The sequence below is a fragment of the Mobula birostris genome, chromosome 6 (assembly GCF_030028105.1).
Source record: "Mobula birostris isolate sMobBir1 chromosome 6, sMobBir1.hap1, whole genome shotgun sequence".
In the NCBI taxonomy this organism is placed as follows: Eukaryota; Metazoa; Chordata; class Chondrichthyes; order Myliobatiformes; family Myliobatidae; genus Mobula; species Mobula birostris.
The window spans coordinates 49,314,521-49,341,009 of record NC_092375.1 but is presented as its reverse complement, the minus strand read 5'-3'; the positions used below and the strand labels follow the sequence as shown (position 1 = coordinate 49,341,009).

Below are 26,489 nucleotides of genomic sequence, written 5' to 3'. Positions count from 1 at the left end.
CTTGTCGCCAAAAATATGTGGTAACTTCTACTTTGAAAAAGGCACACTCGACAACTTCATGCCAAAGAAACAACTTTATCTCGAACTTCAAAATGTTATGTATATACAGAGAGCTTCACAACCCGTACGGCATGGCGGGGACACTATGCACCGAGGGTCACTGGAAGAACAAAAATGGGAGTAGACTCCCCCCCCCCAATATCCTAATTAGCCACATTACAACACACCCAACATCAGTAAGACCAAATAACTGATTGTGGACTTCAGAAAGGGTAAGATGACGGAACACACATCAGTCCTCATGGAGGGATCGAAGTGGAGAGAGTGAGCAATTTCAAGTTCCTATGTGTCAATATCTCTGAGGACCTAACCTGGAGGCAACATATAGATGCAGCAATAAAGAAGACACTGTGGAAGAATAAAGGATTATTTATCTGATAGCACCAGAGTTGCTAGTACTTTTTCATTTGGACCCTTAAAATTATGAAAATATGAAACATCTCTATTTTTCTGAGATGTAGTCAGTCGTTAAAATCAGTCGAGGCTAGCTGTTCGAAGGATCGGCAAGAATTAATGAACTAAGTAGATAACTTGCCTTTCTCTATTTTAACTTTGTAACTGAATGAACTTTTGTAACTCAATGTCCCAAGTTTAGACTTATAGTGGAGAGTCTTTCGCAATCAGGATGCAGCACAAGTGCAGAAAAAAGGAACATACATTCATATGACTTAGTTATTGTCTGTTCTATGATTAAAAATACCTTGAGCTATGGACGTATCTGTTTGTTCCTGTGTTTTATCTTTGTGTGGTTAGGTCTAAGATTATGAACATTTTGTTTTTGTACTATATAAAAGGAACTTTCCATTGCTTATTTGGAGTCCAGGACATCTTGATTGTGAGGCGAATTCCCTGTGATATATCTCATAAATAAAGTGAATTTGATCGGCGTCCTCTCAGTGTCTGTGTTTATTTGTCTGATCAAGATAGTTTTACTAATAATTTGGCACCCAATGTGGGCCCCTTTTACACAGGGTCCAGCGAATCATAATACTGTGAGCTTGAGAAGCAAGATCAGTGAATGAGTCCAGTCGATGAGGAGATCATGGTAAACTTTTGACCGTGCCTGAGCTCCTGGAGAGGAGCAAGATATTAGATGGAAGACAGGGTCTGAGACCCACAGGGAGGCCACTGATTAGTGACCAACTTTAATGAACCTCCCTATCCATTTGTAAAATCTCACATTAAGTAATCTCAAAAGAATCTGTCATATAAATAAGGGGGCCTCCAAGAGCCAGAAAAAGGGGGATTGAAAAACAATTGTTTCATAAATGAACCAAACTGTTTATAGGATAAATTTCAAACAGGTAAGAAATGGGTAATAAAAAGAGTAAACAGAACAATAGTTAATAAATCTAAAAAAAGAAGCTTCAGAACTATTGACAGAAGATCCATGAACAAAAGTCCTTATGAACAGGCACACAGAGAAGAGAGTTGAACAGTACTAATAGATAAAGCAACTTCTGGATAAGACCACAAGACTATAAGACATAGGAGCAGAATTAGGCCATCTGGCCCATTGAGTCTGCTCCGCCATTCAATCATGGCTGATCCTTTTTTTCCTCCTCCTCAACCCCAGTTCCCGGCCTTCTCCCCGTAATCTTTGATGCTGTGTCCAATCAAGAACCTATCAATATTTGCCTTAAATACACCCAACGACCTGACCTCCACAGCTGCATGTGGCAACAAATTCCACAAATTCACCCACCTCTGGCTAAAGAAATTTCTCCACATCTGTTTTGAAAGGGCGCCCCTCTATCCCGAGGCTGTGCCCTCTTGTTCTAGACTCTCCCATGATGCAAAACATTCTTTCCACATCTACTCTGTCTAGGCCTTTCAACATTCGAAAGGTTTCAATGAGATCCCCCCTCATCCTTCTGAATTCCAGCAAGTACAGACCCAGAGCCATCAAACGTTCCTTGTATGATAACCCTTTCATTCCTGGAATTATCATTGTGAACCTCTTCTGGACCCTCTCCAATGCCAGCACATCTTTTCCAAAATAAGGGTTCCAAAATGAGGGTCCCAAAACTGTTCACAATACTCCAGGTGAGGCCTTACCAGTGCCTTATAAAGCCTCAGCATCACATCCTTGCTCTTGTATTCTAGACCTCTTGAAAGCAATGCTAACATGGCATTTGCCTTCCTCACCACCGTCTCAACCTGCAAGTTAACCTTTAGGGTGTACCGCACAAGGACTCCCAAGTCCCTCTGCATCTCAGGTTCCTGGGTCTTCTCCCTGTTTAGAAAATAGTCTGCACATTTCTACTACCAAAGTGCATGACTGTGCATTTGCCATCATTGTATCTCATTTGCCACTTTCTTGCTCATTCTCCTAATTAGTCTAAGTCCTTCTGCAACCTACCCGTCTCCTCATCACAATCTGCCCCCTTACCAATCTTTGTATCATCTGCAAACTTGGCAACAAAACCATCTATTCCATCATCTAAATGATTTATATACAGCATAAAAAGAAGTGGTCCCAACATCGACCCCTGCAGAACACCACTAGTCACTGGCAGCCAACTATAAATGGATCCTTTTACTCCCACTTGCTGCCTCCTACCAATCAGCCAATACTCTAACCATGTTAGTAACTTTCCCATAATACCATGGGCTCTTAACTTGGTAAGCAGCCTCATGTGTAGCACCTTGTCAAAGGCCTTTTGAAAGTCCAAATATACAACATCCACTGCACCCCCTTTATCTATCCTACTTGTAATCTCCTCAAAGAATTCCAACAGGCTTGTCAAATAGGATTTTCCCTCAGAATGCTGATTTTGTACTATCTTGTCCTGTGTCATCAAGTTCACCATCACCTCATCCTTAACAATTGACTCTATCATCTTCCCAACCACTGAGGTCAGGCTAACTGGTCTACAATTTCCATTCTGTTGCCTTCCTCCTTTCTTAAAGAGTGGAGTGACATTTGCAATTTTCCAGTCCTCTGGCACCAAGCCAGAATACAATGTTTTTTGAGAGATTATTTCTAATGCCATCACAATCTTTAATGCTACCTCTTTCAGATAAGCCCCTGGTTGCCCGTAAATAAAGTGAGTTTGATTCTAGTTGTCTCGGAGTTCACGTTTATTTGTCTGATCAAGATAGTTTTGCTAACAGCAAGGCGGTGGCTACATTTCTTTGGAGTTTAAGGAGATTTGGTATGTCACTTAAAACACTTGCAAATTTCTACAGATGCACCGTGGAGAGCATTCTGTCTGGCTGAATCACCGTTTGCTGTGGGGATGAGAGTACTGCACAGGATCGAAGCAAGCTGCAGAGAATTGTAAAATTAGTCAGCTTGATCGTGAGCACTGGCCTCCATAGTATCCAGGACATCTTCAAGGAGTAGTGCCTCAAAAATGTCCCCACCTCCCAGGTCATGCCCTTTCCTCATTGTTACCATCAGGAAGGAGGTACAAAAGCCTGAAGGCACACACTCAACGGTTCAGGAACAGCTTCTTCCCCTTTGCATTCCGTTTTCTGAATGGACAGTGAACCCATGAACACTACATCACCACTTATTTATTTATTTATTTTTGCACTACTTATTCAATTGAATCATTTAATATATATGTATTACTTGCTACAATTCATGGTATTTTTTTCTCTACATTATCATGTATTGCAGTGTACTACTGACACAGAGTTAACAAATTTCATGACATATGCCGCTGATATTAAACCTGATTCTGATGCTCCTCTCTCTTCAATCTGGAGTTCAATTATGCTCTCGCATAGGTGAATGTAAAGGAATCATTAGAGAGTGATAGGCAAATGAGAGAGAATAAGTTGCAGGATATAAGTAATTATAAAGGCCGTTTGGCTCACAAGATCTGTATTGCCTCCAAGCATCAAAAATCTATCAAAAGTCTGTAGATGCTGGCATTTCCCACAAGATTTTTGATGCTTGGAGGCAACACAGACCTTGTGAGCCAAACGGCTACCTTACACATTTTAGCAAATCAGTTGAAAATAAGAAGCAATGAGCAAAAAAACCCAACATTTGTTGTAGAAATAATATAGGAATTTCAGTATAATTGTTCCAACTGTGGGAAAAGGATAGCAGGTGATGGAAGGGACCTTCATGTTGAGTTTGTAAATAAGTTAATTTTAAAGGGAATGTGTGAAGTAGCAGCCTTGAATAGTAATTCTTTCAGTTAAGAATTATGAGGAAGAACTAAGACTACAGGTTCTTGTCAGATAACAAAGGAATTCAGAAAATACAGGATACTATGCAGACAAATAACTCTGTAGGACAAATAAAAAAATGACCTGCTAAGTTAGCAACTTTGAGGTTTTATGAAGTTTTAGTGATTGAACTAAAATTTTCTCAACTGTGGCTCTTGTTTTGCTCACTCTATAAAGAAAATAAAGTTTTAAAATTACATTAAGCCTAGTTTCACTGGAGAATATTTAAGCCCTCTGTAGGAGAGATACTGTAGAAGAAACGTACATGTAAAGAACTAAGTATTTAATTCAAAGGGATGGTATTGTTACATCTCAGGCTCATCTAGCAATAAGAAATGTGAGTTACCATTCAGATACATACTGTTGCAAGAAACAGCAAATAACATCTCTGAACCACAGAAGGTAAAGCAGGATCTAGATGAACTTACATTGTTTTAACATTACTGCAACAGCTGGGAGAAAATATAAATGATTTCAAGAATGACAGAGCCACCTCCTCCCTCACCCCTTCTCTTATTACTGAATTAAGCTTCCTTCTTAAAACTTAACTACCATGTCACGTCAAGGTTCAAGTTATTGGACCAATATCTAGCGATCTGGACTAAGAAATGGAGGGACATGAACAAATATTACCACGAAGCTGGAGAACTGACTGCGTAACCATAAAATTAATAAACTGTTTATATAAAAAAAATCTCCTTCAAGTTGATAGCTTGCTAACCTTAACCAGTCTAGTTTGCTTGCGGCTGCAGAACCCTGAAACATTGACCTTTTAAATGTTTGTCTTGCCAGTGACAATCATAATCCATGAGAGAATAAATAAAAATCCTGAAAATATTATATCTTGTTCAAGCCCTATTCTTTAAAAATGATTGCTTACAAATACATACACATGAAATTTTCTAAACTAATTTAATCAAAATTGAAACTAGTTATTATAACATTTTAATACTGACAATAATCGCATTATTTTAACCATTCACTGTTGACATTAAAACAATGATGTGTAGAAAATCTCACATGGTTTACAAATCTGTTTTGGATTCTTATTATTTTATTTCTGAATGCAAATATTTATGAATTAAAAGCAGATGCAGTTAGAATGATGAATTTCAATATTTAAGCTAGCTATTGAGTACCTGCATTGTGCTTTGCCAGATATTTATCTTTGTATTGTTTTTTCTTTTTCCCAAACCAGGTACAGCTAGCCTGCTGCTCTTGCTTGGTCTTTTCCATGGCTATACATGCAACACGCCTTATTTTAAGAAACAAAAACACAGAGGTCAACATACATAGTAGAATTGAAAGAAAACAGGAAATTTATAACATCTAGTTTGAACATACAGCTTCTGATGGCCACAAAGAATTTACTTTTTACAAACTCAACAAATAAGGCTTTGCAGAGGCACACCAAGAAACTCAAAAAGTCAATATAGTCTGTTTCTTTTCATTTAACATTATGCCTTCTCCCACAGCACAGGAAACACTGCTTCAGAATTTAAGCTCATACTATACCTGTCTCTTTATCTTACAGGGATAACCCAATCAGTTATTTTATCCAGCTCTTTAATGAAAGTTAGCATTAGTTTAGCTTTCACTCAATGGTTAAAACTAAATGTATTAAATGGAAAATATTTGTATTTAATATTTTTTCCTCCAAAATGGACTGTATTACTTAAAAGGGTAATCCTTCAAATGTTTTTATAAAATAATTTAATCATTTAAGCTTATAATCTTCTACTGAAAATAGGATTTTAGTTGCTCTGCTCCTCCAACAAACTGGTTCGTCACACATCAGCACAGCTAGTAGAGCTGCTACCTCGCATCTCCAGTGATCTGGGTTTGGTCCTGGCTCTGGTGCAAGTCTTTGTGGAGCTTACACATTCCCCCTGTAACTGAGTGGATTTCCTCTGGGTGCTTTAGTTTCCTCCCACATCCCAAGATGTGTCGATTTATAGATTAATCTATCACTATAAATTTTCCCCAGTGCATTGGTGAGTGGAAGATTTTTGGAGGGGGTGGGACAGGAATTGATGGCAATATCTGCAAATAAAATGGATTAGTGTAAAACACAATCTGTCGGAGGAACTCAGTGGGTTGAGAAGCATCTGTGGGTTGAAAATAATGTTTCAGGTCGAAGCCCTGCGCCAGTCCTTACTTAAAAGGCAAAAGATGCCCAAGGAGACTTACCATTCCTGCAGTTCAGGAGAGGGGATGAGTCCAGCTGTACCATTCTTTGAGTTTTCCAACTTGCCTTGCCACCAATTGTGATCATCTTTACTGATAATTTGTATGATCTCTCCAACTCGGAAACGGATCCCAGCCTCTTTGCAAGGAATGAGGTCATCTTTTGATGGATCATATTCAAATTGCGCTCGAACATAAATCTATGGGATAAACAGACTTTCATAAGAAAATGTGACAGAATTGTGCATTCAAAAAATGAACATGAATCTATCAGACAACACTTCCACTAATATGAGCTGTACTGATTTGAAATAATTTGATGAACAAAATTACTTAGATTGCTTTTCTTTTCTCTAGGACGTAGTAGTAACATTAGATGGGATAAAAATAAAGTACACAACAAAAAGGCTAAACCTGGCAATCCAGCCCATTCAGCTGAAGTGGTAGGGAAGAGAGATTTTGAACTGGGATTTCCCAGTTCACATCTGCCAATGACCTCAATAAAACCTATCCACAAAGCTGTGTATATGATATTTAGCAACAGTAAGGGCACCATGATGGGTGAGGAACCAATTTTGACAGACAAAGCATATGAGAGTACATAGATAGGGATATACTTGGATAAAGCTGAAGGTAAAAAAAATGATAAAATTGAGAATTTTGAAGTAGTTGTTCTAAGGGAAATAGTTTTAGAATCAGAGACAAAACAGCAGTAAGTATGATCAAGCATAACTTTAAAAACTCAGTTCCACCTCGTTCAAAAATACATAGGCCAGAGAACTTGACATTAGTATTGGTATTTTAAGGGATTGGATTATATACTGTAAGTATTTGCACAGACAGGAATAGTTAATATGGCTTTGTGCTTGGTAGGTCATATCTAACCAATTGTGTAGAGTTTTTCGAGGAAGTTACCAGGGAAGTTGATGAGGACAAGGCAGTGGATGTTGCCTTCATGGACTTTAGGAGGTTGGACCAGCTTGAATAATAGACTGAAAAATGGTAGATGGTATTTATTGCAGCAGACCAGTGTGAAGTGCTGCACATTAGGAGGACAAACTAGGGTAGGATTTACACAATGAATGCTAGGGCACTGAGGCATGTGGTAGAACAGGGATCTGGGAATACAGATCCAAAATTCCTTGAACGTGGCATCACAGGTAGCTAGGGTCATAAAGAGAGATTTTGGCACATTTCTCTTCATAAATCAAAGTACTGAAAACAGAGGTGATATGTTATGTTAAAGTTGTACAAGACTCTGGCAAAGCTTAATTTGGAGTATTGTGTGCAGTTTTGGTCCCCTACCCACAGGGAAGATGTCAATAAGATTGAAAGAGTGTAGAGGAAATTTACAAGGATGTTGCTGGATCCTGAGGACCTGAGTTATAGAGAAAGGTTGAATAGTTAGGACTTCATTCCCTGGAGCGTAGGAGAATGAAGGGAGATTTGATAGAGGAATACAAAATTATGAGGGGCATCGATAGTGTAAATATAAACAGCATTTTTCCACTGAGATTGGATGAGACTAGAACCAGAGGTCATGGGTTAAGGGTGAAAAGTGAAATGTTTAAGGGGAACATGAGGGGCAACCTCTTCACTCAGAGGATGGTGAGAGTGCGGAACAAGCTGTCAGAAGTAACGGATGCAGGTTTGGTTTCAATATTTAAGAGAAGCTTGGAAAAGTTCATGAATGGGAAGGGAATGGAGGGGTGTGGGTGAATGGGACTAGGCAGAATAACAGTTTGGTATGGACCAGAAGGGCCAAAGGGCCTGTTTCTGACCTGTAGTGTTCTATGACTCTACCTCATATTTACATTGGATTTCACTGGAAATAGTGCAGAAAAATTAATAGCCTTGTCAACAATGAGGACACAGGTTTAAAGTGTGAGAGGAAATGTATGGAGATCTGAGGAGCAAGTTTTCCACACAGGGATGGTGGGTAAATGGAACAAGCTGCTAGAGGATATGGTAGAGTCACGTACAATCAAAGTATTTAATAAGTTTTTGGAGAGGTGTCATCAGTAGGAACAGGAGTGGATATGGGCCAAATTCAGGAAAATACAGTGAGCATAAATAGGCATCTTCACCATATTGACCAGTTGGGTCGAAGGACCTGTTTCAATGCTGTACAATTCTATGATGCCAGCCTTGGCAAAGACTGCTGTAAAGAAACTAAGTGACAATTTGAGGATGTCTACACTTAACTATACATTCCTGTTCCTGTGAAACTCTTAATAATTAATGAAGTTTCACCACAACTACACCTGCAAATAATCCAGAGCAAACTGGTATTTGGAAAAGTGTGTGGTGGCAAATGAAAGTCAGCACAAATTTCTCAGAAAGAAATCATATTCAACTAAATTGAGTGAGTTCTTTTATGAAATAATAGAACATTAGTAAGACCAACACCATTGAAATATTGCAGTAAGGTATCAAAATAACAGACTAAATAGAAAAATTTAAGTGAATCAATAAGGGTGTGATGATATAGTCAATTTGTTTAAAACATTCCTTTATCAAGGACAGCAGCAATACAGATACCCAACTGGCTAAATGCCAGAAATGACTTTTAGAAGTGGAGTGAAATAGGTTGCTTTATTTTTTTTATTTTTATTTAGGGACACAGCATGGTAACAGGCCCTTCTGGCTCAATGAGTCTGCACCACCCAATTACACCCTATTAACCTGTACATTTTTGAATGCAAAACCAGAGCACCCAGAGGAAACCCACATGATCACAGGGAGAGTGTACAAACTTTTTATAGACAATGGTGGAATTGAACTTGGGTCTCTGGCATTGTAATAGTGTTACACTCACCACTGTACTACTTTGCATGTAATACTGAACTTCAAGAGTCAGGATTATTTCTTTCTTCTTAAATATTTAATCTATACTTTGCTGGATAGAGCTTAATTTCAATATGTTGGTGATACAAATGTAGGAAGGAAGGAAAAAGTACACTGGAGGACTTCAGAGGGACAGATAGGTTTAATGACCAGACATATGGCAAGTGAAGTTTAACACAGGTGAGTGTTCAATAATGGAAGAAGTTAAGGAACAGCCAATAAAGTAGAAAACTGGGTTTCATGCATAACATTCTTTGAAAATGATGAGGTAAGTTGAGATGACTTAAGACATCAAATCACTGACTTTATCAAAGAAGCTATATAATATATAAATCAGGAAATCTGCAAGCCATAATATAACACTGCCTAGGTTGCAGCTAGAATACCATTTTCAATTCTGGGCAGCACATTTCAGGAAGAATCCCAGAACCTGGAATAGGCAGAATGTGATTTACTGGAGTGGATTTAGGGATGAAGATTTTAGTTACATAGAGAAACCAGAAAACTGGGGCTATTCTCCTGAGGTGAATTTACATACTTATGTTGCTCATTATTTATTCCATCAGAAGTAGTTTCAATTGGCAGGAGGATTGGCAAACTGACAGCGACAAAACTTAAAGTTAATGACAAAAGAACCAGACGTGACAGGAAACATTTTGTCTTAAAACATTCATTATTATGCTCAGGAAAAGATGGTAGGAATAGATTCAAAAGCAACATTAGAAATTACTGAATAAATAAATAAATAACTAAAAGGACAGGATATATAAAGGTTTTTAAAAATGAGGTAATAAATCTAATCTGATTAGTTCAAAAAAGTCTAATATAAGTATGATAGCAAGTACATATGAAGTGCAATATTCAGACAGCTGTTGCTAATTTCACCAGTGAGTTATAGATTCAAATACAATTATCTGAAAAGTTAACACTGCAGTATACAAAATACTGAATGAAAAATGGATTGACTATGAGTGCTAAGTTACGGATACTATAAAATTTCTATGGACTATTCACCTGTCGTCCTTTTGGTTGTGCAGTTGATGGCAAGTCCTGCAGAATAAAGTCAACCCAAGGAAAAGAGATTTTCATTCCACCTTCAAAGCAAAACTTTGACAATTCTACCACATTTCACATTTATATTTTTTATTGCTGCAAGATGTATATTATCTGGTGTATAATCAATTTGCAAAATGCATCATGCAGTTACATAAAACAACCTACAAGAATAATTAGGCCAGGCTGTTTAGCAACAAGCTGTAGAAAGCATATACTAGCTGTGAACAGTTATTGCTTCCCACCCCCAATATGCAGACTACATCTTCAACACAAATATATAGTGGCAATAATTTTTCAATACAGTAAAGCATTCAAAATATTTTAACTGTAAATAGCCATTGTTACTGCCTCTGCTTGGCATTACTTAACCGTAAGAATTTTGTGATTTTGGTTGCACAATGTGGAATGGGGTTCAAAGAATGGAAACCAGATTTACTATTTGAGAAGCTTGGATTACCATAAACCACATTACTCAGGTTTTGTCAATGAGAAAAGAGAATCTCTTAAACCATCATATCTATCTTGTGTAAATTACTTTCCATTGGTTGTCATTCTATAGTTTCTTCTCTGAGCGGATACTGCTGTGTAATATTTTGTTTTCTTTGGAATGAGCATAAAGGAGGAAAGTAAGTGAGACAAGGACTGGCTTTGCCTCCATATTTTTATATCTGAACATGTTCTGCAAAACTAAAATCTGTAGAATAAGTATGCACTGAAAAAGCAAAACTAATGTATGGAGGGAGCTTAGGATGCAAGTCCAAACCTTCCTGAAAGTGGCAACACAAACAGACAATGCATTAAATAAGGCATATGGCATACTTGCCTCAAAGTTGGGTGTTGAGTATAAAGTCAGGAAGTCATGTTGGAGCTGTACAAATCTTTGGTTAGGTCACATTTGGAGTAACATGTGCATTTCAGGTCACTGCATTACAAGAAGTAGAGGCTCTGGAGAAGAGTTTCACCAGGATAGTGTATGGAGTATTAGCCATAAGGAGAGGTTGGACAAACATGGATTGCTTTCTTTGGAGCCTGGAAGTTGGGTGATCTGATAGAAGTATATAATATTATGAGGCATAGACAGAGTAGGGAGTCAGAGTCATTTCCCTCAGGGTAGAAATATGAAATGCTAGAGGGCATAGCTTTAAAGTGACAGAGAAAAAGTTAAAGGAGATTTATGAGGTAAGCTTTTTTTTAAAAAAAAAGACAGAATTGTAGTTGCCTGGAACATACAACCAGTGGAAGTGGTAGAAGCAGGTATTGTAGCACTGTTTAAGAGGCATTTAGACAGGCACCTGAACAGGCAGGAAATTGAGGGATATACACCATGTGCAGGTAAATGGAATTAGTTTATACTGATATTATAGTTTTCTGTCAGGGAGAATGAAGACCCTTTTTGTTCTGCACTATTCACTAATTTTCAGTGTAATGTTTTTGGGCTATGGAGAGATAATTTATCCAAATTTTGCATTCTCAATTCATATCTAGTGGAATGTAGACATATGGACATTGCATGAGATTGGATCCAGTTGTGATGCCCTCTATTCAGGAATAGCCTGCTGACCATAATTGTTAACATTCATACTGAAAACATTAATCAGTTGGGCAATGTAGAATGGGTGTGATCACCTACGGATTAATACCCAAGGAAGGAACACCTTGCATAGGAGAAGTGATTGAGAGAGATTTGCTGGAAAATAGAAGGATGTTAAAAGAAACAGGCAGAAGCTTATTGCAGTTATAAAGCCAACATGCCAACTGAAATGTAGGATAAATATTAGTAGTTAATGCATCAGTTAACAAGCTTTCCTGCTTGGAGTTACTTAGTCTGAAATTATTCAGACAGGCTAATATAAAGGACTCCACTGCATTTGAAAAATATTCATATTAATCAAATGTGATCTACTTGCTAATGCTGCAAATTCAGGTAAAATAATTTACCTCGTTATCTGATCTCTGAAGTAAAATAAATTATTAATCTGTGACAAACAAACCTCTCATGTATGATCAATGCACTCCACAGAAACCTGAATGCAGGCAAACATAGGAACTTGTGTTGAAAATGTATGACAATCCCATTATTTTTTGTTATTACTAGGCATTACAAGATTGATAGCATTGAGTTGCTTGGCCAGGCTTCAGCTTCATACCATAATGTGCAGGTACCACCGCAGCAGTGAGCACACCAATTTGAGAACTCAGATAGCGGAAACCAAACCCTACCTCTCAGAGCTCTGGTGTGATGCTATGCCAGCTTTCATTTTGGAACCATCATTACACAAGTTAACTCTTCAATTCTCCCCCTACTCAACCTCATTTTACTTCTTCATAGACAAACCATCTAAATGGAAAGAAATATTTCCAGTATTTGGTTGTGCTAATGCACCTTGGAAGGAAAATGCATTGCAAACCAATCCACTGCTGAATTTCATCTTAGTTATCAGGAAATGAGTGAGGCTGACATTACCAGTGACTTTCTTATGTGGTATTTAAAAAGAACCAATAGGACTTTTCTGAAAGATAAATTCCTTGCTACAGAGGCAATATAATAAAATTATACCATGTGTGTGTTGTAAATGGAAACCTTACCGAAACAGAATTATAAGTGCTGCTATAGCCGTTAGCTGGGGATTGTCTGGATGTGGAGGGGGAATCTCTCTGCAACGAGACAGAAGATTCAGTAGCACCTTATATACACAACTGCAACATATGTCAGAATTTTAAACAATGTTTTGAAAAAAAAATGCATTGATCAAGGTCCAATTTAATTGTTTCTAAATAATTGTTTCTCAATTTTTAATGTATATTAGTTGCATTTAATCTACAAAGCTTTTGGTCTAAGCAGATATATTTTAATTTTTTGGAATAAAACAGCTAAAAAGTTTTTGTTTTTACAATGTTGTATTACACTACAATCTTCTTCTAAAGAGCTTGTTTATATAAAATTCTTAAAGGGCTTGACTGTACTGCAAAGCTGTTTCATCAACAGGAGAGTTTTGAACAAGGAGTTAAGGTGTTGGGTTAAGAGCCTGATCAGCAATGACAGAGAAAACACATGTGATTTGGAGACAAGAATGCAAAACTTCACCAGCAGTATTGTTTTGTGATTCTTGGTAATGGAAGTGTATGTATACACAGACTAAGGAAAGGTACTTGGTTTGAATATTCTCCACAATTACTATTCAATCACTGATGAGATACTTTTTAGAAAGGAAGTTTATAAAGTGACCCATGTGCATGCTTGTAATTAATGCGTAACTGCAGCTTGCACAGCCTTACTGCCTATGTTTACGAGCACCCATTGAAAACTATACTAATAATTTTGAAAGTGCACGTCAAATTGACGGCATATCAAGAACAGAACTGGTTGCGGGCTCAACGTTCTTATCTCTGATGGTTAACCAGGTTACTTTTGGGATTAGTTGGAGCAACTGTGACTGCTGGATTCCAGCATGAACAAGATATTAGTATGTGTGAATCATCAGACTGCTTCACTTATATGAAGAATTAAACATTCATGTAGCTAATATACAGCATTGAGGAGTTTGAAAATAATATAATTAATATTAAAATAGCCTTTTGTTATTTTGTTAAACAATGTCTTAATGTTAATTGAATAAACTGAACTTTCAATAAATTAACTGTACTAAATAAAATTATAACAGTTTTCATAACAGAAAATACAACAGTATCCTAAATATCTGTAAATAGAACCCTTATTTTCAATACAGGATCACAATACGAGATATACACTTCAATCATATGCAACCTCTAATATGATTTTACACATGAAGCTACTGAGTTGGAAGGAAAAACAAACATGACTGCAATATCCTGTTTAATATTTGCTCAAATATTTACTGCTAGTAAAATGTTTACTAAAACAGCTTCCTTAACAAGAATAAAAAAACACAAAATGAGCATTGAATTCAACAAATTCAGATAATCAGACATTGTTCTACACAAGTTTTCCTCTCGTCTCTCCTGGTATTTCTAATTTTATTTATATAATATTTGTTCATTTACCAGGCCTTCTATCACCCTCCTTTAACCTGGCACTGCAAGCACTTGTGGCATTTTATTTCTTCTCTTTGCCACCCTACCATTGGCCTCCACACTTCTTTGTTTCCTCTGCAATTTTAAACCTGTTTTATTTTTAGCCATCCCAACACCTTTCTCCATGGATGCACATTGAAAGACATCAGATTAGTATTCTAATTACTGCCACACAGGTTTCAAAAACATTTATTCCATTTCCTCGTTTCATTTAATTACAAGTAAGGTTTCTGGTTTATGGGATTAGGATTGATCTAATCAATTTTTTGTGCACTAATTTCACTGGTAGGTTGAAGACTAATCACTGTTATTTCTTTATAATGCTTAATGTAGAAAATTGGTTCTACTTGTTTCCAATTTCTGCCTTTTACTGGTTTTCATGCAAACATCCATGCTAACACCTGCCTCTTTCCATCTCATCTTCTCTGCCTTAACTATATTTTTGATCAATCACTCTCACCTTGCTTCTTGCAAGGAATCTATTTATTTCTTTCATGAAACCATGAACACTACCTTATTATTCCCCATGAGCACTATCTAATTCATTTTTTGCACTATTTATTTTGCAATTTATGGTAACTTTATCTTTGCACTTTATAGATGCTGCAATACTTCAATTACTACTGTTTAAGCCACAAATAAAGGAGCCCAGAAGCAGCTTGTTTTTGCATATGGGTGGCTGGGTGATGGGAGGGTGGGAAAGGGGGCTGTTTTTGTTTTGTTGGTGTTGCTGGCGTCGTTCTGCTGAACATTGTGGGCTGACTATATGTGGTGACACTTGCGGGCTGCTCTGAGCATCTCCTTGGGTGTGTTGGTTGTTTACACAAATGACACACTTCACTGTATGTTTTGATGACCATGTGATAATGCGGTTTTTATTAGTTTTTCAGTCTTGGTTTGTCATGTGTTTCTGTGATATCATTCTGGAAAAACATATCAATTCTTAATGCATGCATTACTAAATGACAATAATAGAGGACTGCATGTCCTCCTAATCTAATCTAGTAAATAAATCTGAATATTAATACAAGATGGTGGTATTAAACCAGATTCTGAGGTTCTTCATTTTTAACGCATCTGTTATAAATGCTTCATATTCAGAATTCCTTGAAAGAGGAGTCACAGGTAGACAGGGTTGTAAAGAGAGATCTTGGCAGATATGCCTTCATAAATTAGAGTACTGAGTACAGGAGTTTTAATGTTATGTTGAAGATGTATAAGACATTAATGAGGCTAAATTTGGAGTATTGTGTGTAGTTCTGGTCACCCACCAAGGATGTTGCCAGAACTTGAAGCACTGAGTTGTAGAGAGGGGTTGAATAAGTTAGAACTTTATTTTTTGGAGTATAGAAGGATGAGGAGAGATTTGATAGAGGGATATGAAATTATGAGAGGTATAGGCAGGATAAATACAAGCAGGCCTTTTCTTCTGAGGTTCGGTGGGACCAGAACTAGATGTCATTGGTTAAGGCTGAAAGGTGAAACACTTAAGAGGAATCTGAGGGGGAACATCTTCACTCAGAGGGTGGTGTGATGGGGGGTAGGGGTATGGACAGCTATGGTCCAGTTGCGGGCCGATGGGCCAAAGCAGAGTAACAGTTGTGCACAGACTAATTGGGCTGAATGGTCTGCTTCTGTGCTGTAGTGCTCTATAACTCATAAAAGATCCCACTATTCATGCTATTATTTACGTTATGTCATTATATCCCTTTAATTGAGGGTTCCTATCTGCTGTTGTTGATAGGAACCTTGACCATGTCCATTCCATTTTCAATCCTTAAGCAATAACCCTTCCTTCCTGTGAAACCAATCAAGTTTCTCTGTGATTACTCCTTCATTCGTGAGCAACCTTCATTCCCAGATCATCCTCTACTATTTCCCCCACAACTGCATGATATCTCCCCAAATCACACTCAATATTGCAAAATTATGATACCTGTCAAAATATCCTGATCCACAGTACCTGTATTTGAAGTTCTGTCTATTATACGGTTCTTACATTTGTTTTCATATTGCACTCATATACAAAAATAACTAGAAGGAGATTCAAGGTCTCAAGACTCTTTCACTAGTGAATTATGGCCGATAAAACCAACATTGCATCTTCAAATAAAGAGTAGGTAGAAAACTATTTGTCATTACAATCAAGGCATCAATCAAGGGAAGTGAAATGTATCTAAGTTTAACTTGGTAACCTCCTTGTTGTGAGAGAACTGAACAAGCTTTTGAAGGTGGTAAAACAAGGGATTAGAGTTTAGTAAAAATAAAAAGCTACCACAATTTAGTGATTGTCAAAGTGACGGCTGATATTGCCCAAATGAAGCAAGTACTAAACAAGAAAAGGCAGTACAAAAGAAAGAGAGGAAACAACCTATAACTGAATCAAAATGGACCTATGTTCTTATTGAAGCAGTACAAATAACTTGAAATTGGCAAGTTACGCAAGGACTAGGTCTGAGACTCGAAGCAATCAAGATTAACATTTACACTGTAACAATATACTTACAGTGGCATGCAAAAGTTTGGGCACCCAGGTCAAAATTTCTGTTACTGTGAATAGCTAAGTGAGGAAAAGATGATCTGATTTCCAAAAGGCATAAAGTTAAAGATGACACATTTAATATTTTAAGCAAGATTACTTTTTTATTTCCATCTTTTACAGTTTCAAAATAACAAAAAAAGAAAAGTGCCTGAAGCAAAAGTTTGGGCACCCTGCATGGTTAGTGCTTAGTAACACCCCCTTTGGCAAGTATCACAGCTTGTAAACGCTTTCTGTAGCCAGCTAAGAGTCTTTCAATTCCTGTTTGGGGGATTTTCGCCCATTCTTTCTTACAAAAGGCTTCTAGTTCTGTGAGATTCTTGGGCCGTCTTGCATGCACTGCTCTTTTGAGGTCTACCCACAGATTTTTGATGATGGCTAGGTCGGGGTTCTGTGAGGGTCATGGCAAAACCTTCAGCTTGCGCCTCTTGAGGTAGTCCATTGTGGATTTTGAGGTGTGCTTAGGATCATTATCCTGTTGTAGAAGCCATCCTCTTTTCATCTTCAGCTTTTTTACAGATGGTGCGATGTTTGCTTCTAGAATTTGCTGGTATTTAATTGAATTCATTCTTCCCTCTACCAGTGAAATGTTCCCTGTCCCGTTGGCTGCAACACAACCCCAAAGCATGATCGATCCACCCCCGTGCTTAACAGTTGGAGAGGTGTTCTTTTCATGAAATTCTGCACCCTTTTTTCTCCAATCATACCGTTGCACATTGCGGCCAAAAAGTTCTATTCAAAAGGTTCAAAGGAACATCTAATCAAGCCTGATGCATTTTGGAAACAAGTCCTGTGGACTGAAGTTAAAATAGAACTTTTTAGCTATTCACAGTAAGAGAAATTTTGACCGTGGTGCCCAGACTTTTGCATGCCACTGCCCAAGGTGAATAATGTCAAATTTTAGCATTGAAAACAGTAACAGTAAATACTTTTGCATTCTGGGTTATGTCATCTGAAAGTGGATCAAAATTCATTCAATAAAGACTTTTACCCTCTCATGTAATTTTAGTGAAAAAAGGGCTGAATGGTGAAATCCACTTCTCTATTCCGTTATCATAGTTGTAAAATTGGTGTGCATAATGAACATTGCAGAGAAAACCAGTTTTTACAGAAAGCTTTATCCACCACCAGTCAGCAGGCAGTTATAGCCATAACGGTTGGGAATGGGAGGGGAAGAAATAATAAGTAAATTATATAGATATATATATATTTTTTCTATATATATATATCTATATAAAACATTTCTTAAACTGGTTACCTCACATGACGATGACTGAGTGCGGTAACTTGGCACAATCTTGAAGGTAATACTTCCTCTCATTTCTCTCTGGTAGGGACATAAAATTAATATTAGGACAGAATTATAGGATGGAACTCTTATATTTGAACAATCAAAGCTGGATTCACAAATAATTCTGATGTTTTCACTAAGTACTGTGAAAAATAAAATAACATTTCACACATTTGAAATCTTGATCACATTTTGCTCCTAAACAAAAATAACCAGAAGCAGCATAAATGGCTCAACATTTTTTTACTGGTGAGTTATGGCCTAGCTGTACAACCTCTGTATCATACAAAAAAGGGCAGAAAATTTCAATTAAGGCATCAATAAGGGAAGGGAAATGTATGAAAATTTAACTTGCTAAATCTCTTTGGTGTGAGGGAATTGAACATTTAAAAATAATAGATAAAAGTACTCTTGTTTAGAAAAAGCACAATTTTTGATAAACTTTAAAAACCTGATTTGCAAAACTAAGGATTAGAGTTTAGTTAAAATATAACTAAGTGACTGTAACAATGGTCATGGGTATCATTGCATAGAGTATACACCAAATTGCTATTGAACTATTGAAGTAAGCTCTGGAACAAGAGTCAGCTCTCTAAAGAGAATGAATAACCTACAACTGGCTGAAAACTACAATCGAAGGCAAACTGACCCACGTTCTTATAGAAAGGCTCAAGATAGAACTTAACTTAAAATTGGCAGGATGGGCAAATACCAAGTTTGAGACTAAAAGAGGAGATCAAGACTAATAGTAAGATTGCAATAGTATTCTGGTGACACGAGTTGAATAATGCTAAATTTATTCTTTGATAATTTTAACAATAGACAGTTTTTCATTTTGAGTTATGCCATCTGGGAAATATATTGAAACTTATTAAACTGATTGAAATTTATTAAACATAAAATTGATCTGCAGGTATTTACTTGATCTCAAGAAATGAAGGAACAAGGCTACCCAGCACTCTCAATCTCCATATAACACTAAAGTCCGAAGTATTAAATAAAAATTAAGAAAAGATTACCCTGCATACTCACAAGCATCTTTTGAAGTTGCTCTACTGTCTGGTTAGCAACACTGATGCCATTTATTTCTCTGATTTCATCACCAACATGGAGCGTTCCTACATAAGATTCACATAAAGACCAACAGATTTTTCTTTTTGATAAAGCTAAAGAAAATCTCATTAAACTGAAAAAGGTTGTCCCTTTGTCATTAACCTTCCTTTTCAGAAATCCATCCAATAGTTTCATGAACCAACATTAACATCAGGTTTTTGAATAGAAGCTTTATTCCTTTTTGCTAAGGAAGTTTTCTCAGAGTTCTATTGCCTTTTGACTTCCTTCTAAATTATGTTTCTTCTTACAAGTGAATAATATATTAGATCAACTCTCTTCATAGTGCTGATTTTTCAAATTAAATTTCTCGGATCTAGTCAGCACTGGCAAGAGCGACATTTACTGCACATGAGAAGATCACAGTGTGCCATGTCCTTGAACTGCAGTGGTCCGTCTGATGAATGTATGCCCACAGTGCTGTTAGATAGGGATTTCTAAAAATTACGGCACAGTGAAGAAGAAATTGGATTGGTGCTCAATTTGGGATGGAATCTACAGATGGTTGTGCAATCATTTGGCTGCTGTCACTATATTTTATTGGAGCTAGGGTTCAAGAGGTGTTATTGGAGGTGCTGTCTGGAAGGTGCTTTCGGAGCAGCCTATGAGTGACTGCAGTCACTGTACACCGGTGGTAGAAAGAAGGTTTAAGGTGATAGGTGGGATGCTAATCAACCATTATTTAAAGCAGAAAAGAAGACATACAGAAGGAAATACCAACAGGAAAAATGACTGAATGTTGATTCCAGCAACATGAATCAGCCTTTTTTTTTGTAATGGAAAATATATTTTCCTTTGGTACAGATTTTTTGCTCCTTACCTTGCCTATGGATCATTCCGCCATGCATAATCCTTGCAACAATACAATGGTTCATTTCATTCATTTTTAAAGTTATCCCCTGAACGAAGGAACATGAAGAAAATCAATGAGATGTAAAGCATTAAAAGTAGTTAGAAATGCAACAGTTGTATTATATAAAGCAATTTCAAAGCTAAGTATTTTCCACACCTTAATACAAAACAATGATATATTCTAAGAAGCATTCTACATTAGATGTAACAGTACCATCTAAAAAGGAATGTAGACAGACATCTCCGTAGGTGATTGATAGCAGATACAAAATGGAGAGGCAAATGACTGAAATAGAATCAGAATTATTGTCACATGTGCCAAAGAAGACTGCAAAGCTTGTCTTGATACTGTTCAAACAGATCAATTCAGTACACAGTGCATTGAGGTAGTACCAGAGAGCTATAGTTTTATAGTAGCAAGGTAGAAGCTGCCCTTAATGGGAACCAGTATGATAGAGCCAAGGATGAGTCAGCAGGTTTACAAGTAGATGATGGATATAACATGAATGTAAGCAAGGACAAGCCAATGATTGGGTACAGACACAGACAGGACAAAGTGTTAAATTATACCAAAGAGGTAAAACCAAAAGGGCGAAGAATGCAGACTGAAGCTGCTGTATTTAAATACGCGTAGCATTCAGAATAAGGTGGATAGAAGGCCATAGTCGGGAGCTTAACATCAAAGGATATACTTTGCATCAAAAGGACAGGCAGGAAGGCATAGATGATGGTGTGGTTCTGTTGGTAAGAGATGGAATTACATCTTTAGAAAGAGGTAACATGGGGTCAGAGAAGGGTGGAGTTGAGAAACTGCAAGGGTAAAAAGCCGTTATGGGAATCATATATAGGCCTCCAAGATGTGGGGTTGAGATTGCAAAGGGAGCTGGAAAAGGCAAGCAATAAAGATAATGACACAATTGTAATGGAGGACTTTAGTATGCAAGGGGATTGGGAAAATCAGGCTGGTGCCGGATCGCAAGAGAGGGAGTTTGTTGAATGACTATGAGGTGGCTTTTTAGAGCAGCTTGTGCTTGAGCCTACTCGGGGAAAGGCCATCTTAGATTGGATGTTGTACAATAGCCCAGGTCTTATTAGAGGGCTTAACATAAAGGAACCCTGAGGAAACAGTGATCATAATATTATTGAATTCATACTACAATTTGAGAGGGAGATGCACATGTATCAGTATCACAATGGAATAAAGGGAATTAGAGGCATGAGAGAGGAGCTTGCCCAAGTGGATTGGAGGAGGATACTGGCAGGAAAGGCAGCACATCAGAGATGGCTGGTTTCTGAGAATAGTTCACAAGGCGCAGGATAGATATGTCCCACAGAAGATATGTCAAATAGAACATAGAACAGTACAGCACATTACAGGCCCTTCGGCCCATAACATTGTGCCGACCCTTAAACCCTGCCTCCCAGAGAACCCCCTACCTTAAATTCCTCCATATACCTGTCTAGTAGTCTCTTAAACTTCACTAGTGCATCTGCCTCCACCACTGACTCAGGCAGTGCATTCCACGCACCAACCACTGTCTGAGTAAAAAACCTTCCTCTAATATCCCCCTTGAACTTCCCACCCCTTACCTTAAAGCCATGTTCTCTTGTATTGAGCAGTGGTGCCCTGGGGAAGAGGCGCTGGCTAGCCACTCTATCTATTCCTCTTATTATCTTGTACACCTCTATCATGTCTCCCCTCATCCTCCTTCTCTGCCTCCTTCTAGCTCCCTTAATCTCTGATCATAATGCATACTTTCTAAACCAGGCAGCATCCTGGTAAATCTCCTCTGTACCCTTTCCAATGCTTCCACATCCTTCCCATAGTGAGGCGACCAGAACTGGACACAGTACTCCAAGTGTGGCCTAACCAGAGTTTTATAGAGCTGCATCATTACATCGTGACTCTTAAACTCTATCCCTCGACTTATGAAAGCTAACACTCCATAATCTACCTGTGAGGCAACTTTCAGGGATCTGGGGACATGTACCCCCAGATCCCTCTGCTCCTCCACACTACCAAGTATCCTGCCATTTACTTTGTACTCTGCCTTGGAGTTTGTCCTTCCACAGTCTACCACCTCACACTTCTCCGGGTTGAACTCCATCTGCCAAATGGCAAGGGTAGGCAGACAAGGGAATTTAAGGACTGCATAAAAGCCAAGGCACTGGCATATAAGATAGCAAAAGTAAGTGGGAAGTTGGATGATTGGGAAGCTTTTAAAATCCAACAAAAGGCAACTGAAAAAGCCGCAAGAAGAGAAAAGAAGAAATACGAGGGCAAATTAGCTAATAATATAAAGCAGGATACCAAAAGTTTTTTCAGTTATATAAAGAGTAAAAGGGAGGTGAGAGTTGATACTGGACCACTGGAAAATGATGCTTGCGAAGTAGTAAAGGAGGACAAAAAAAATAGCAAAAAAACTTAATAAGAACTTTGCAGCAGTCTTCACCATGGAAAACACTAGCAGTGTGCCAGAGGTTCGTGAGAGTCAGGGAGCAGGAGTGAGTGCCATTGCTATTACAAAGGAAAAACTGCTAGGCAAACTCAAAGGTTTAAAGGTGGATAAGTCACCTGGGCCAGACAGGCTAGATCCCAGAGTCCTGAGAGAGGCTGTTGAAGAGATAACGGATGCATTGGTCATGATCTTTCAAGAATCACTTGATTCTGGCATGGTCCCAGAGGACTGGAAGATTGTAAATGTCACTCAACTCTTAAAGAAGAAGGGAAAGCAAAAGAATGGAAATTATAGGCCTAACCTCAGTGGTTGGTGAAGTGTTGGGAGTCTATTATTAAGGATGAGGTTTCAAGGTACTTGGAGACTAATGATAAAATAAGATAAAGTCAACGTGGTTTGTGTAAAGGGAAATCTTACCTGACAAATCTGTTAGTGCTCTTCAAGGAAGTAACAAGCAGGGTGGACAAAGGAGAGGCAGTGGATATTATTTACTTGGATTTTCAGAAGGGATTTGATAAGGTGCCACACACGAGGTTGCTTAACAAGACAAAATCTTATGGCATTACAGGAAAGATACTGGTATGGACAGAGGAATAGCTGACAGGCAAGAAGTAGGGAGTGGAAATAAAGGGGCCTTTTCTGGTTGGCTGCCAATGACTGGTGGTGTTCCTCAGGGGTCTGTACTGGGACTGCTACTTTTCACATTGTCAATGATTTGGATCATGGAATTGATGGCTTTGTGGCAAAGTTTGTGGATGATAAGAAAATAGGTGGAGGGGTAGGTAGTGTTGAGGAAGCAATGTGATTACAGCAGGACTTAGGCAAATTGGAAGAATGGGCAAAAATGTGGCAGATAGAATACAGTGCTGGAAAATGTATGATAATACATTTTGATAAGAGGAACAATAGCGCAGACTATTATCTAAATGGGGAGAAGATTCTCAGAAGGGTAACTTACAGGTGTGACTGTAGTAAAGAAGGCAAATGAAGTGTTGGCATTTATTTCAAGGGGAATAAAACATAAAAGCAAGATGATAATGTTGAGGCTTTATTAGAAACTACTCAGGCTGCATGGAGTATTGTCAACAGTTTTGGGCCCCTTATCTCAGAAAGGATATGTTGTCATTGGAGAGAGTCCAGAGGAGGTTCACGAGGATGATTCAAGGAATGAAGGTGTTAACATGAGGAGTGTTTGGCAGCTTTGGGCCTGTACTCACTGGAATTTAGAAGAATGCAGGGGGATCTCATTGAAACCTATCGAATGTTGAAAGAACTAGATAGGATGGATGTGGAGAGGATATTTCTTATGGTGGGGGTACCCAGAGGGCACAGCCTTGAAATTGAGGGGCAACCTTTTAGAACAGAGGTAAGAAGGATTTCTTTTAGCCAGAGAATAGCGAAATGTGGAATGCTCTGTCACAGACTGCGGTGGAGGCCAAGTCCATGGGTATAATTAAGGTGGAAGTTGATCATTTCCTGATCGCTCAAGGCATCAAAGGATATGGTGAGAGGGCAGGTGTATGGGGTTGAGTGGGACTCGTGATCAGGCATGATGGAACGCCAGAGCAGACTCGATGGGCTGAATGGCCTAACCCTTCTCCTACGTCTTATGAACCCTTCTCCTACGTCTTATGGTCTTGAGCTTGGTGGTATGTGCTCTTAGGCTTTTGTGTGGTGTGCCTGTTTGCCCTGATGAGTGGGGTTTTGATTTTGTTGGCTTGTTCACTGAGGCAGCATGAAGAATAGATATTCCATAGGGACGAGGATGGTTTCCATGATGTGCTGAACTATGTCTACAACTCTGCAGTTTCTTGTGGTCACGGGCAGAGGAGCTGGCACAGTGAGCCGTGATGCATTCTGAAAGAATGCTTTATATGCTGCAAGGGTCGATGAGGACAGGCCAAATTTCTTTAGTCTCCTGAAGAAATTGAGGCATTGGTGAGATTTCTTAGCTGTGAAAATGGGACAACATAATATAGAAAAATGAGAAACCATAGATCGTGGATATAAAGTCCCAGAGGGAAGAAATGGGGAGGGGGAGGACAATAGGCAATTACTGTTATGGAGAGAGATAACATACCCAAGGACTGACAAATGAGAGAAAAGGTGCATGTTTCATGCACCTGGTGCTGAGTTGTGGGGTCCAGTAAGTAGGATCAATTTGGTTGGCAATACAATTTCCTTTCTGTGGGGAGCATATTGCTTCTTTGTAGGAATTTGCCTTAATAGGAAAGAGGGAGATCAGGTTCTGACAAAGGATCTTTGGTTTGAAACACTGGCTCTTTTTCTCTGTCCAAAGATGTTGCCTGTTTGAGTTTCCTGAGAATTTTCTGCTTTTATTTGCTAAACTTGTTGTAAATTCAGTCTATCACTGATACTGATACGGGTATTGATTGTGGATGATCAGCCGTGATCACAGTGAATGGCGGTGCTGGCTCGAAGGACCGAATGGCCTACTCCTGCACCTATTGTCTAGCACCGTGTAAATGCATACTAAACCATTCAGGAAGCAATAGTTCTAGAAGTACAGCAAAACACACAAAATGCTGCAGAAACTCAGCAGGTCAGGCAGCATCTATGGAAATAATTAAACAGTTGATGTTTAGTCTGGACCCTTCTTCAGATCTGGAAAGAAAGGGGGAAGATGCCAGAGTGAAAAGGTAGGGGGTCGAGAAGGAGGACCAGCTAGAAAGTGATAGTTGAAGCCAGTTAGGTGGGAAAGGTAAAGGGCTGGAGAAGAAGAAATCTGATAGGAGAGTAGACCATGGGAGAAAGGGAAGAAGGAGGGGCAACCTGGGGGAAGTGAGGAGAAGAGATAAGAGGCCAGTTTGGGAAATAGAAGAGGAGAGAAGGGGTGGAATTGTTTTCTTTAAATTGGAAGGAGAGATTGATATTCATGCTATCAGGTTGGAGGCTTCTTAGATGGAAAAAGGTGTTGTTCCTCCACCCTGAGAGTGGCCTCATCATTGCAAAAGAAGAGACCATGTACTGACATGTCGGAACAGGAATGGGGATAGGAATTAAAATGGTTGGTTACCATGAAATTACACTTTTGGTGGATGGAGCAGAGGAGCTTGACAAAGCAGTCTCCCAATTTACATCGGGTTTTACCAATGTAGACAATTTAAATGTGCTTAAAATTATAGCATCTATTTTATGATTACCTTTGCAATTATGGTAACAAACTAGATATGTTTGCACTGCATGATACAGCACCTCACAAAACTAAATTACAAAATATCCACATTGTGGGGAAATGGATTTATTTTATGGGAGACAAAAATGGCTAACATTCTGCATTTTTTATATAATAAAACTGGAAATACTTAATTGACTATTGTTTGTGTAATGCTACAAAAATGCAAATATTTTAGAATGCTTTTAGCATAAACAATTAGAACAGCCATTAAGGATAGAATGATTGATTGTAAAACTTTAAATATTAAATTAGTAGGATGTAGTATATTGTTCTAAAATATGAAAAAAATTGATTAAACTTACTAAAACTAATCTAACTGATGATCAGGAACAATCAAAATTATGAAGGTGCATTTTTCATAGCATATTTACTTATCATGATTGGAATTAGTAGTGTACAAGAGGAGGAGGCATTCCTTTCTATTAATCACTCAAATAAACCAATTCCTTTAAAGGAGGGCTTGTGAAAGGTATTGGAATATTATATAATCAAATATTGCAGACAACATTATTCATTGAAAGTATTCTCTGAAATACTTTTCCTTTTGAAGAGCAATTACTAATTCTTCTGCATCACAGTTAAAGTCTAGTTCTAATGTTTTATACTTTTTCTTCGACAACATCATAATTACTCTTGAAAGATGTACAA

General features: G+C 38.1%; 1 protein-coding gene across 5 annotated transcripts in view; it reads right to left on the bottom strand.

Annotated features, from left to right (window-relative positions):
* caska (calcium/calmodulin-dependent serine protein kinase a) overlaps positions 1 to 26,489 on the bottom strand; it is a 410,842-nt gene that overhangs the window by 32,501 nt on the left and 351,852 nt on the right. For 2 of the 5 annotated variants that reach the window (XM_072260443.1, XM_072260448.1), the window contains 7 exons: positions 20,152 to 20,230; positions 19,254 to 19,339; positions 18,189 to 18,257; positions 12,925 to 12,993; positions 10,297 to 10,332; positions 6,439 to 6,635; positions 5,388 to 5,503 (listed from right to left, as the gene is read on the bottom strand). In XM_072260443.1, the coding sequence (XP_072116544.1) occupies positions 5,388 to 5,503; positions 6,439 to 6,635; positions 10,297 to 10,332; positions 12,925 to 12,993; positions 18,189 to 18,257; positions 19,254 to 19,339; positions 20,152 to 20,230 (652 nt within the window). The remainder of the gene's footprint in view (positions 1 to 5,387; positions 5,504 to 6,438; positions 6,636 to 10,296; positions 10,333 to 12,924; positions 12,994 to 18,188; positions 18,258 to 19,253; positions 19,340 to 20,151; positions 20,231 to 26,489) is intronic. The other 3 variants (XM_072260444.1, XM_072260445.1, XM_072260447.1) reach the window with 3 other exon arrangements.